The 12038-nt window shown below is 46.0% G+C and overlaps 1 protein-coding gene across 6 annotated transcripts in view; it reads right to left on the reverse strand.

Moving 5' to 3' along the window:
* kif26ab (kinesin family member 26Ab) overlaps positions 1-12038 on the reverse strand; it is a 287692-nt gene that overhangs the window by 90045 nt on the left and 185609 nt on the right. For 5 of the 6 annotated variants that reach the window (XM_072489866.1, XM_072489859.1, XM_072489874.1 and 2 more), the window contains one exon: positions 8279-8462. In XM_072489866.1, coding sequence (XP_072345967.1) covers positions 8279-8462 — 184 coding nt within the window. Of the gene's footprint in view, positions 1-8278; positions 8463-10110; positions 11024-12038 lie in introns of those variants that run through there. The other variant, XM_072489897.1, reaches the window with a different exon arrangement.

Below are 12038 nucleotides of genomic sequence, written 5' to 3' on the forward strand. Positions count from 1 at the left end.
AACGGACCTTCGAACTCCAAGTAACATTGAGAATAGAAAACCAGACAGCAAAAAAAAAAAAAAAGGCTTTTCCAATTGCCTCCTTTTGAATATTACCATCCACATCCATTTCCAATCTTGGACATGCCTTGTTCCTGCTTGAGATCCAGGACCGCACTATCATTTTGTATCAGGCACCGGGGAGCCAACTTAAGGGGAGTGAGGAACAAGTGCAATAAATGTCAAAATACATTTGCGCCACTGGCTATTCATTGGAGAGACAGACAATCAGTTTCTCCTCATGATCAGAAGTCCCAAATCAAAATGGTCAAAACGTATCTCATATTTGACCATCAGATAGTTTTAGATCTGATTTTCTTCTTTAAATAGCCAGTAATGCATAGTTTCAGTGCTGTTCATAGAATTTACAGTGCAGAAGAAGGAGGTCATTCGGCCCATCAAGTCTGCACCAGCCCTTGGAAATAGCACCCCACTTAAGCCCACACCCATAACCCAGTAACCCCACCTAACCATTTTAGACACTAAGTGCAATTTATCATGGCCAATCCACCTAACCTGCACATCTTTGAACTGTGGGAGGAAACCAGTGCACCTGGAGGAAACCCACGCAGACATGGGGAGAACGTGCAGACTCCACACAGATAGTGGCCCAAGTCGGGAATCGAACCCTGAAGCTGTGAAGCAACTGTGCTAACCACTGTGCTGTTATAGGAAGTTTGGTGGTTGATATGTACCCCTTTTCACCTGACATATCTATTGCATATAAAAAGAGAAAAGGTTAGTACAACCAAGGCAAGCTCATTTAAGCCAGTCAAGGAGGATTTGTACAAACATCAAGCTCAGAGGAAGACGGGTAATTTTCTACTTTACCAGGAACAGGAGGGGAGCAGCAGCCAGTTAGCTGCTTGCTAAACACTTCACCCAATTTTCCTTCTCATTTGAAAAAAACTGGGCAGGATGTGGAACAGGCTCCCGATTTGCTACCACCAGTTTTGCACTCTCGCCCAAGTTGGCGACTACCCCATGGACAAGCTGTCAAATGAGCACGGTACGTGAGAGGTGATCGTGGAACTGTTGAGAGAACCACTTGATCAGCATTACAATCATGTTTGATCCCTACTTTATGAGTTCCCCCCCCCCCCCCCCCCCCCACCCCCCACCTAATGTAATATTGGGAGCTACGGTTTGTATTCAATATGCAAGTACAACATTTCCATCACTTTCATCAGAATTCAATTTTAAAATTTGGAGACTTTAATTGGAATTTAATTTGCCATGATCTGTATCAATGTTAATTTTTACTGTTACTTGTGACTGTCGAGGTTGATTTTGATTTAACGCCAATATATTCACAGAGAACAAAACACGTAGAGATGCTGCATTATATGCAGACATATTCCGGAATGAAAAAAGAAAGCACCAAATGTCAAGTGCCAGTGACTGTGGGTAGGAAAATTGCCTTCATTATCAAGTTGCTTATTTATGGAAAAAAAAGGGTAAAATAGTTTCAAATTTGAATTAATGAGCTTTGTTCTTTTTTGTAAGGTGTCGTAAGCGGAATAACAAAGAACAAAGAAAAGGAATGTTCCCTTCCAGTCGGGGAACACTTCAGCAGTCAAGGGCATTCAGCCTCTGATCTCCGGAAGCGTTCTCCAAGGCGGCCTTCAGGACGCGCAACAACGCAGAATCGCCGAGCAGAAACTTATAGCCAAGTTCCGCACACATGAGTGCGGCCTCAACCGGGACCTGGGATTCATGTCGCATTACATTCATCCCCCACCATCTGGCCTGCGAAATCCTACCAACTGTCCTGGCTTGACACAATTCACACTTCTTTAACCTGGGGTTACTCCATCTCTGGATCTGTAAAGATTTAATCACCTGCTAATGCTCGCATTCCAAGCATTGTCTGGCATCTTTGAATCTGTCTATATATATGTTTCTGGAACATACCTCTTCATTCACCTGAGGAAGGAGCAGCGCTCCGAAAGCTAGTGACATCGAAGCAAACCTGTTTGACTTTAACCTGGTGTTGTAAAACATCTTACTGTGCAAAGAAAAGTACAGCACAGGAACAGGCCCTTCATCCCTCCAAGCCTGCACCGACCATGCTGCCCAACTAAAATCTTCTACACTTCAGGAGTCCGTATCCCTCTATTCCCATCCTATTCATGTATTTGTCAAGATGCCCCTTAAACGTCACTATCGTCCCTGCATCCACCACCTCCTCCGGCAGCGAATTCCAGGCATCCACTACCCTCTGTGTAAAAAACGTGCCTCGTACATCTCCTCTAAACCTTGCCCCTCGCACCTTAAACCTATGCCCCCTAGTAATTGACAGAGAGTCAACTGAAGAGGTTGGATTCTCAGCAATACAGGGCTCTAAACAATTAAGGACTTTGTTTTGAGAAAAACATACACTAATTATTTGTACACACCGTATAAATGATGAATGGCATGGAAGCACAGTTGTTAGCACGGTTGCTTCACAGCGCCAGGGTCCCAGGTTCGATTCACGGCTTGGGTCACTGTGTGTGGAGTCTGCACGTTCTCCCTGTGTCTGCGGGGTTTCCTTCGGGTGTCCGGTTTCCTCTCACAAGTCCCGAAAGGCGGGCTGTTAGGTAATTTGGACATTCTGAATTCTCCCTCTATGTACCTGAACAGGCGCTGGAATGTGGCGACTGGGGACTTTTCATGGTAACTTCATTGCAGTGTTAATGACAATAAAGATTATATAAAATCCTGGCTCTGGTAACGTCTAATTATTTTCACAAATTGTCACTTCTAAGTAAAATACAGTTGTAGAGCATAAAATGTTACAGTTTTCTCTGTATTTGATATAAGTACATAAGTACACTATCTGACCAATTCCCCTCCTGAACATTGGGAATTTCACGACATCAGAGAGAATCCTAAATTATGTGGCTGATTGTTATTTGATATTTAAAGGTTTCCCCAACCACTTGCCTTGTTCGTCTACAGCTAATGATGCAACACCTACTCCACCAGTTGTTTTACCAGTTCAAAGCATCATATGAATGTATTCATGACTCCAGACAGTCAGTCAAAAGGCCCCAAATCCTAACATCAGCCAAAAGGCCTCTACAGCTGTAAAGATGCACTGCAAAGGCAGCGTGCACTCAACTTCAGCAATGCCATCAGCCTCCACTTTTTTGCAGATCTTCTGACGATTAAAAAATCTACATATTGGCTGTTTAAAACACAATATTGTGCTCATATTGCATATGGGGAGTTCCTGAACCAGCTGTTAACTTTTACTAAAATCACCACGATAAAAGCTGCTGAAAGCTTTGCTGAAGAAGAAAAGACATTTTATAGCACCATGCGAGATTTAACCAAGAAGTTTCTAAGTGAGTTAGAGAGCAAGGCTGTCACCGCTATAAAGGTTAATTGGTCCACTTAACGAAGCCCCACGGGCTTCAGGTAGCAAATGATGGCCCCACCAGCTGACCGTGTTCACCAGCCTCCTGTTAACAAGGGACAGCAGCACTTAAACCGTTCCTGCACAGCCAACCCCACTCAGCCCACAGCCGTGCCTCCGAGAAGACCATCCCCACGATTCGGGGATGCCGACCTGGGCAGATTATTGGGCACAATCGAGACCAGACGAGATACCCTGTTCCCCAAGGGTCTTGGAGGGTAAGCCACAGGGGAGCCAGAGCCGCCTGGGAGGTGACGACAGTGGCCACCAGTTCGGGGAGCGTGACCAGGGGGACCGGCGTCGCAAGAAGATCAACGACCTTCGCCAGACTGCAGGGGTGAGTTGCCACTGAACACACTCCCACGAGAATGCGCCTCACACCTCCCCGCCCAGCACTGTTCCGTGGCCCGCCCCGTATCCAGCAGTGCTGCCCCAGCCCAGCCTCCATTCCCCATCCTTCCCATTAATAAAATGAAAATCGCTTATTGTCACAAGTAGGCTTCAAATTAAGTTACTGTGTAAGCCATTACAGTTCACCTCCCCAAGCCCCCTGCCAAAACTACCCCCCACCCCCGAGCACCCTCTGAACCCCGCAATGAATGACATGTGTGGCTAACAATGCCCCCTCTGTATCCCCACAGGAGAAGTTGGCCCACAACAGATGGGAGAGGGCCCAGAGGGGCGGCGGGGTGCCAGGCATCAGAGTCCGCAACCCAAGGAGGAACGGGCCCTTGAGGCCGCGGGGGTGGCTGAGTACAGATAAGTCACCAACGTAGAGGTTGGCGTACAGCGCAGAGATGAGAGTCCACCGGCCCCCACCCAGATGACCTGACATCCAGCAGGTCCATAGCCGATTGTAGGAGTCCCTGAAGCTACAGGTGCAGAAGATGTCGCCGACAATGCATGGCACCAAGGCCAACACTGCTAGGGTGGCGACCACAATGGAGAGCCTGGTGCACAACGTCTGCAGCATGAGTGGAGGTGTCCAAGGTGTGGCTCAGTCAGTGACAGCCATGGCTGAGGGCCTCAGCAGAATGTCACACTCATTGGTCGAAGTGACCCATCTTTACCAAGATGGCGCCGGAGCGAGGAGACTCTCCGCGAGCTCTCCCCAACAGATCCACTTTTTATTCTTTTATTCCCTTTTCTTCTCATGTACTTAATGATCTGTTGAGCTGCTCGCAGAAAAATACTTTTCACTGTATCTCAGTACACGTGACAATAAACAAATCCAATCCAATCCAGTATCAGGTGGACCTTGAAGAGGCACTGTGGAGCATGTACAAGTCTCAGGTGGACAATGCCAATGCCAAGCACATCCCAATCGCTGGGGGATGTGTGCCTGTCGCAGAGCCCCAGTTACCGAGGAGCATCGCCAAGGAGGCTGACACCATGCTGCAGACATTGGAGAGCTGTCAGCACTGGCAGAGCCAGGTGACCCTGGGGCAGCTGGGCTCGATCCAGCTGCCCCACATCCCGAGATGAACCCCAGGGCCCTAACGGCACAGACCAGGAGGGGGGATTGCGTGCCAACCTGGAGCCATCCGACAGTGGTGACGGCGGCCACCGCTCTTCTGAGATCCATCCCACTGGCAACGCCGCGTCTCAAATCAGCACCTGGAACAGAGTGGCACAGCAGGGCATGTGCCGCCAGCAAGTGTGTCAGGGCTCTCCAGCCCCAGAGACCTCAGAGGATGCCCACTGGGGTATTGAAGGCTATGTGATAGGCAGCAGGCTGCCTCCACCTCGATGTGAATCCTGGGGACACAGCTAGACACCACTGTAGAGCACAGAAGGCTAAGCAGGTCGAGGATCACGGAGGGGGCACGGAGCAGATAAGGGGGGGTCTGGGTGCGTGCATTGGGGCAAGGAGGGGTGGAAGGGAGGTCTGGGAGAGGTGGGAAGAGTGGGGCGGCCCAATCAGGTGCAGTTGGGGACCCATGTGTAAATTATTAAAAATAGTTCACCTTTACTAATATGATGCCTCTGGTATTCTCTTCTGCAATGCAGGGCAAGGACCAATCCCATGCCCCATCTTCCCAGACATGGAAGTCCTGGATGCCGCCCCCTCCCTCCCCAGCGGAGGCCATACCCCCTTCCCAGCTGTGGCCATGGGCGGCCACTCCCATGCTCCTCACCACCCCCCCCCCCCCCCCCCCCGATGGCGGCCCACCCCAGCTGAGGCTGGCCCCCCGGGGACTTCCCCATCCCGCTCTGAGCACCGGGGCAGCAACTCCAGTGTCCCTGGGTTCATTGCCTGGGAGCGGAGATGGCTACTCACCTCCCGGGATCCCCACAGCAGCCCTTCTGCCAGCTTCACATTTTTAAAATGGTGTACTAAGCGGCACCCGCGTGACCACTTGCTGGGGAGGCCATTAGACCATGGGAGGCCATTAGATAGGCGTTCGCTCCCATTAGTTGTATGGAGATTGGGCTTAAAGTGGTCATTATTGTTTTCTCACCTCACTACAGCGGGATTCTGCTTTTTGCCAACGGGAGGAGGCGATTTAGATCACAAACCGATCAGCGCTCAGTGTGATTCTCGATTTTGGCCATTCCACAATCTAATAGACTTGTAGCACTCGCGCTTAAGCGCAACATAGCCATCAAATCGCACCTACCATATCAAAGAGTTCAAAATATGTTTTGCATCGCAAAATCTCAGAGGAACGAGATTAAAGTTTTTTTTTTAAATGATTTTTGGGAAGGAACATTAGTGAGCAGAAAAAGTCTTTCCCTCTTCAAATAATACAACGGCAATTCTAACATTCACTTTGACCATTAGAAGATATAAATATAGCCTTATTTCAGCACCTTGCTGAATGTTGAGACGACAACAACACAGCACTCCTCTACACACCGAAGGGTCAGTCTGCTCACATCCCTGGACTGGGTTTTGAGCCAACAGCTCTCGGACTTAGAGGCAAGAGAGCAAACACATGAATACGTAGCCATAAGCGCTCATCTCTGTAGCTGGAGGTCAATGGTTGAGTGAGTCCCGTTAGGCTGCTTTCTCAGATCTCTCGCGGGGTTGACAGCTGGGGTCACCACATGGGCGACATGAGCAAGAAGACCAGCTGATAGATCAACTATCCAGCACCGGCTATTTTTGCCATTAAGGTTAGAAGGGGTATTGAAGGCCACGGGTCATCTCCTCATGTGCAAATATATATGAGACTTCAGCTATTGAGAGAATAATTCTAATAATTCTGTATAAATTGTAACTCAACAATATTCAGATAGATACTACGTGCTTAAGAAGGTTGTTCCTCAAAAGTCCGAAGGGTCATGATAATAATATTAGACCCATCTTCAAATAGATGTCACTTTTTGTACCAAATGTTTAGTTCTAGAAAGTTTTACAAATGCAGTTTTGGAGTAGAGTGGATAGAATAAACTTCTCATACAAATCCTTGCTTTCTCACCATGTGATGACACTTGGCAGAATCTTGTGGAGGTGACAGGGTTACCAGCTTGAGAGATGACCAGTGCCCCGCATCACCTCCTTCCAGGAAGGCCCATCGTACCTTGTTCCACTTGGGCACTTGACAGGACTGTGGCAGGCCTATCCCAGGTATCAGGAGGCACAAGTCCTACTTGCTTAGGATGGCTGGCAGAACAGAAGCACGCAGCTCTATTGAATGACAGCACCACCAGAGAGATGGTGGTTGCTGCCCATACCACACCCACCCAAGGCATGGTATCATGTTGGATCCTACACAGAAGTGAGTGATCGTGAGAGGGGTGTTCATGGGAGTGGGAAGGTGGTCAGCAATTTGATCAGGCACGGAGTGCCTTTGAAATAGGGGCCTTTCCTCTACCGGGAGCTCACAGGCAACCCCGACAGGTGGTCATGCTGAGCCCCCAACCTGCTACTAGTTTAATAGCAATGATGGAAGGATTTAGTGGGCCCATTTTAAGGGCCTCAATTGGTGCCGTGGGGGCAAGAAGACTATCCACAGGCCTTCCCAACATAGGCTTAGATCAGGATTGAGGCAGCAAGGTGGAAGGGTCTGCACTCGCCGCCCCCACCCCCAACCCACCACCAAACACACCACGGGGGAGGGCACAGGATACCGCCCACTATTGGAGTCAGGTAAAAACTTGACACTTAGCGTTACTGAAGAAATTACCATTAATATACACCACCCAACACCAAATAACAGATGATGTGGAGATGCCGGCGTTGGACTGGGGTGGGCACAGTAAGAAGCCTTACAACGGCAGTTTAAGGCCAACAGGTTTATTTGGAATCATTAACTTTCGGAGCACAGCTCCTTCATCAGGAGCTACCCTCCAAAAGCTAGTGATTGCAAATTACCCTGTTGGACTTTAACCTGGTGTTGTAAGACTTCTTACTGTGACCAAATAACAGAGAAGAGAGAGGTTGGGCATCATGATGGAACAGTGTGCAACTTGATAATGAGGGTGTGAACTGCCTGCCGGTGTTCTGAGGTCCAACATTGTGCAATACTATAATACTGTTAAAGTTGAGGCCACATTGCCAGTTGTAGTAATATATTATCGTCTGGACCTAGTATGAAGAAAAGTGAGGGACATCACCAGTCCTATAAATACACTATAAAAGGAATACATCTGCCACAGATTTCAGCTTGGGGCCAGGAACATTCCAAAAGCTGAGGCAAACTCCCTTGTACATTCAGGAAACAGCATCAAATGATCTGTAAGCATTAAAACTTCTGCAAGTGATGTGTCTCAAAAATTATATTAAGCAGAAATACAGGATTCTTAAGCTCTTATTCTATTTATCTATACTTACAAAGATTTCAGCAGTGATACATATCAAAGACAACTGGCAGCAGACTTATCTCATACCTTTCCAATGCCTGGGTTGTCCTTGACTTTACACACAGCCCTCAAAAGGCATGGTGGAGCTGGGGGAGGGGACACTTGCAAAATACCACTGAAATTTGTTCTGCTGTTTGAGAGCTCATGTGACTGCTGGAGAAGTGGGTGGTTTTTCTTCTGCTTGGAGGAGAGATTCAGCTTCTGTGCTGCTCTGTAGGGGGGGGGGGAAGAGAGAAATACAGCAGTGTTACTGAGAGCCAAACGTAATTTGGCCGAGCAAAAACAGATGTTCAATGTCATCATTCCCTGTTTAACAAATCAACTCACTTGATTCTAATCAAATTCTTAGGACTGTTCTGTCAGGAGACTAATATAGGCTGATTCAGGCAGAAATATAGCCAAGACAATATTCACTTAATTTCTCCCTAGCAGAGTTTCAATTAGTCTATAACTTACCGAACAGCTTCAGCAGCTGAGTCCAAGGCTGCAGAAATCTCAGTGACACCATAAAAGCTGAAATCAGCCTCCTGTCACTATGAGGCCAGATGGGCTACTCAGGGCACACAATACATTGTAATCTAACAAGTTATTAGCATTTCAGAGGTTTCGCATTCCTACGGTACCTGGTAAAATATATAGTAATGGTCACCTTTGTAGCTTTCCATTAGTTACTCTATCAGTCGTGTTTCTGGTCTACTCACGAGGTGCAAACAGCAGGCAAACACAACAGCCCATAAATAATTTGGCACCATAGTGGCTCGTTAAAGCAGCATAGCTCAATGAAACAAAACATGAAAGCACGAATGCATTTTCAGATGAAAAATTAATTTTGTCAATTCATCACTAATCACGCCTTCAAGCTTTACAGTACGGTAAAGTGGGTTTAAAAGCTCCCTGTTCCTGCAGGGAACTTATTTGAATAGCGTTTTATGGCCACAATTAGTTTTAACTTTCAAAAGGAACTATAGTATGCGCCTCAAGTTAGCATTCTGCCTCGAATTGTGCAAATATGCTTCACCAAACAGTGCATCAGCATGCAAGTGGTCAGTCCTGGGTTAAAAAAAATGACAACTGTAGCCTCTGGAGGTTCCAATCCAAATACAGACAAGAAATACACAAGACCTGATGAAATAATTATTACTTCAATAAAGTCTAGTGTAGGATTTCCCTAGGGAGAGACTGTGAAAGGAAGCAGGACGTAAAGGCTGCATTTGCACATCTACTGCTCATTCAAGCAAACAAAGCTTTAACCTGCTGCTTATTGCAAGTTTCAATGAAGCAATCTCTTACAGCTGAAAGCATATTGTAGAAAAAATCTAACAGATTGTTTAGTATGATTACGCATAGTAGTCAAGTATCGGGAATTCAGATATAAAAAAAGATTCTTGAATAATTTTTTAAAAGTCTTTCATTATTTTTGGTATTTAAAAATATTAAACTATTTTTCTCAAGTAATAGATTCTGCAACTTAAAAGTAATGTTTGAATATTATAACACCAGCTAAATGCACACTGTTTTCTCAACCAGCATTAAGTCAGTCTGACTGCGTTTGAACGAGTTCGACCTCTGACATCAGAAAGACAACAACAATTTTAAATTACAACATCACAGTGGAGATCAGGGTTGCAGTTGCAAATTGGTGAAGGGGTTTAAAAGACATTTTAAAATATTGAACATTCTTTGGGCTCATTAAGAGGGTAGTATTTTTATGCAAACTCAAATAATCCCCCCAATTATTTTATTCCTTCAAATCTCCTGAAGGAATCATCTGCTAAATATGATTGATAACCAATATAATGAAGGCATCCGGAGTCAACTGTTGTAAATCAATACAGGAAAAGATGCTTGAATTTACTTACAGTTCCCTCCACTCCATCATCTAGTTAGGGTTTATAACCAGCACATGAAGCCAATAAACCACAACTTTCCCATCCATTTTCCTTTGACACTCCATTATCCAGGATGTGCAGGGACACTCTGGTCCAGCAGCAATCATTGAGGTTTCCACATGATTACACGGTACCTTCTGATAAACTGCTGAGCTCAACAAAGACGCTGCAGTGGTGCCGGGCACAAGTCATCAAGATGCATAAACAGCTCATCAGGAGAAGCATGAATATCATATTGTACGTTCTCTCTGTCTTGAAAGATTTTCCTATCCATTGGCAGTTTCCCTTCCTCCTTAACTTTAGCTATAGCTGTTGATTTCCGAAACGGTTTCAAATCTCCCTCTCTGCCTGATCCCCATGTATCCAAAAGTTGTATTAACTCTTAAAGGATGAACAATCAGCCTCTCTCCAGCATTCTTTATAAATGCTCACTGGAGAGCTAAATACTAATCCAACCTAATCTCTGCTTACTCAAGAAAGAGAAGCTCAGGCGTGATTTGTCCCATGCCTCCCTTGTCCAAGGCTCCTCCTTGTCAATATCTTCAATGCGCAGCTTTCAGTTAATCATGATGCAAATTAACGTTTCTCCATCGCTTTAACAGCAAAGCATCTGTCCTTGATTCCTCCGACTCCCTTCCATTCTCCAATCCCAGCTGAGGTATCAATACATTCACACCGTGTGATCGCCACTTCTCTGATTCCTTCCACCCTTCGTTCACGTCACAAAGATCATCATGAATTCTTCATTAGCCAGAAAAGAAAATTCTTGTTCCTTCTGCCCTCAAACTGCGTCGGAACATGATTCTGTCTCTTTGGTACTGTTTTATGCAAATCAATCAAGATGGTTAATTAGCCATTCTTACAGCATTCATTATTTACGTATGGTCTTAAATAAACATCACTAAATGCGCTCCCACAAAGCGATTCTTGTACAAAGTCGAAAAGGATCTGGATAATGAGCCTCTGTTTCAATAAAAGAAAGTTGCATCAGTGAAAGTGTACATTCATTTCTGCTTATAAAAACCAAATGCATTTTCAAGTAAGGTGTGCCAATGTGAAAATTTCACAGAATACCTCTGATCAGCTAAACACAACCGTCACTTCGCAAGACGTGTTGAGAGAAAATGCTATTGTATAGGAGCTGAGGCGGGCACATTTCAACAACTCGTTCTGATAAAGCACCTTTAATGTTATAAAACGTCCCAAAGACACTTCACGTCAGCATTATAAAGCAAAATGGGACACTCCCGGCCGCATAAAGAAATACAAGGCCAGGTGGTTTCGAGAAGTGCCTGAAAGGAAAAGGAAGGTACAGAAGGCGAAAGATTTCGGAAGAGAACTCCAGAGCTTACTGCCTCGGCAGCTGAAGGCACAGCCAGCAACAGGACAGTGATTAAAATCTGAGATGTTTAAGAGGCTATAATTAGATGAGCACATATATCTTACAGAGCTAACTGGCTGCAGGCAAAATAGGAAGAGATGAAGTCATGGAGAGCTTTGAATAGAAGAATGAGAGTTTTAAAACGGAGGCATTGCTTAACCGTGAGCCAATGCAGATCAGTGAGCACAGCGGTTATGATGAACTCGAACCTTAACTAAGGGCACAGGCAGCGGAGTTTAGGATGGCCTCAAATGTACAGAGGGCAGAATGTGGAGGGTTGGCCAGGAATGTTGGAGAAATCAAGCTGAGAGGTAACCAAGCCGAACGGTGAGGGTTTCAGCAGCAGATCAGCAAAGGCAGGTGCAGAAACGAACAATGTTGTGCAGAAACACACTGGGCATGACTTAACAGGTTAAAATAAGAGTCCCGAGTTGGGTGCGTATAGTGGGGTCTTTCTCGGCGCCTGCAGCACTGAGAACGACCTGTGTTAGACAGGTAGGTTCGATATGGACTGCAC

Source organism: Scyliorhinus torazame, chromosome 2 (genome assembly GCF_047496885.1).
Source record: "Scyliorhinus torazame isolate Kashiwa2021f chromosome 2, sScyTor2.1, whole genome shotgun sequence".
Classification (NCBI taxonomy): Eukaryota; Metazoa; Chordata; class Chondrichthyes; order Carcharhiniformes; family Scyliorhinidae; genus Scyliorhinus; species Scyliorhinus torazame.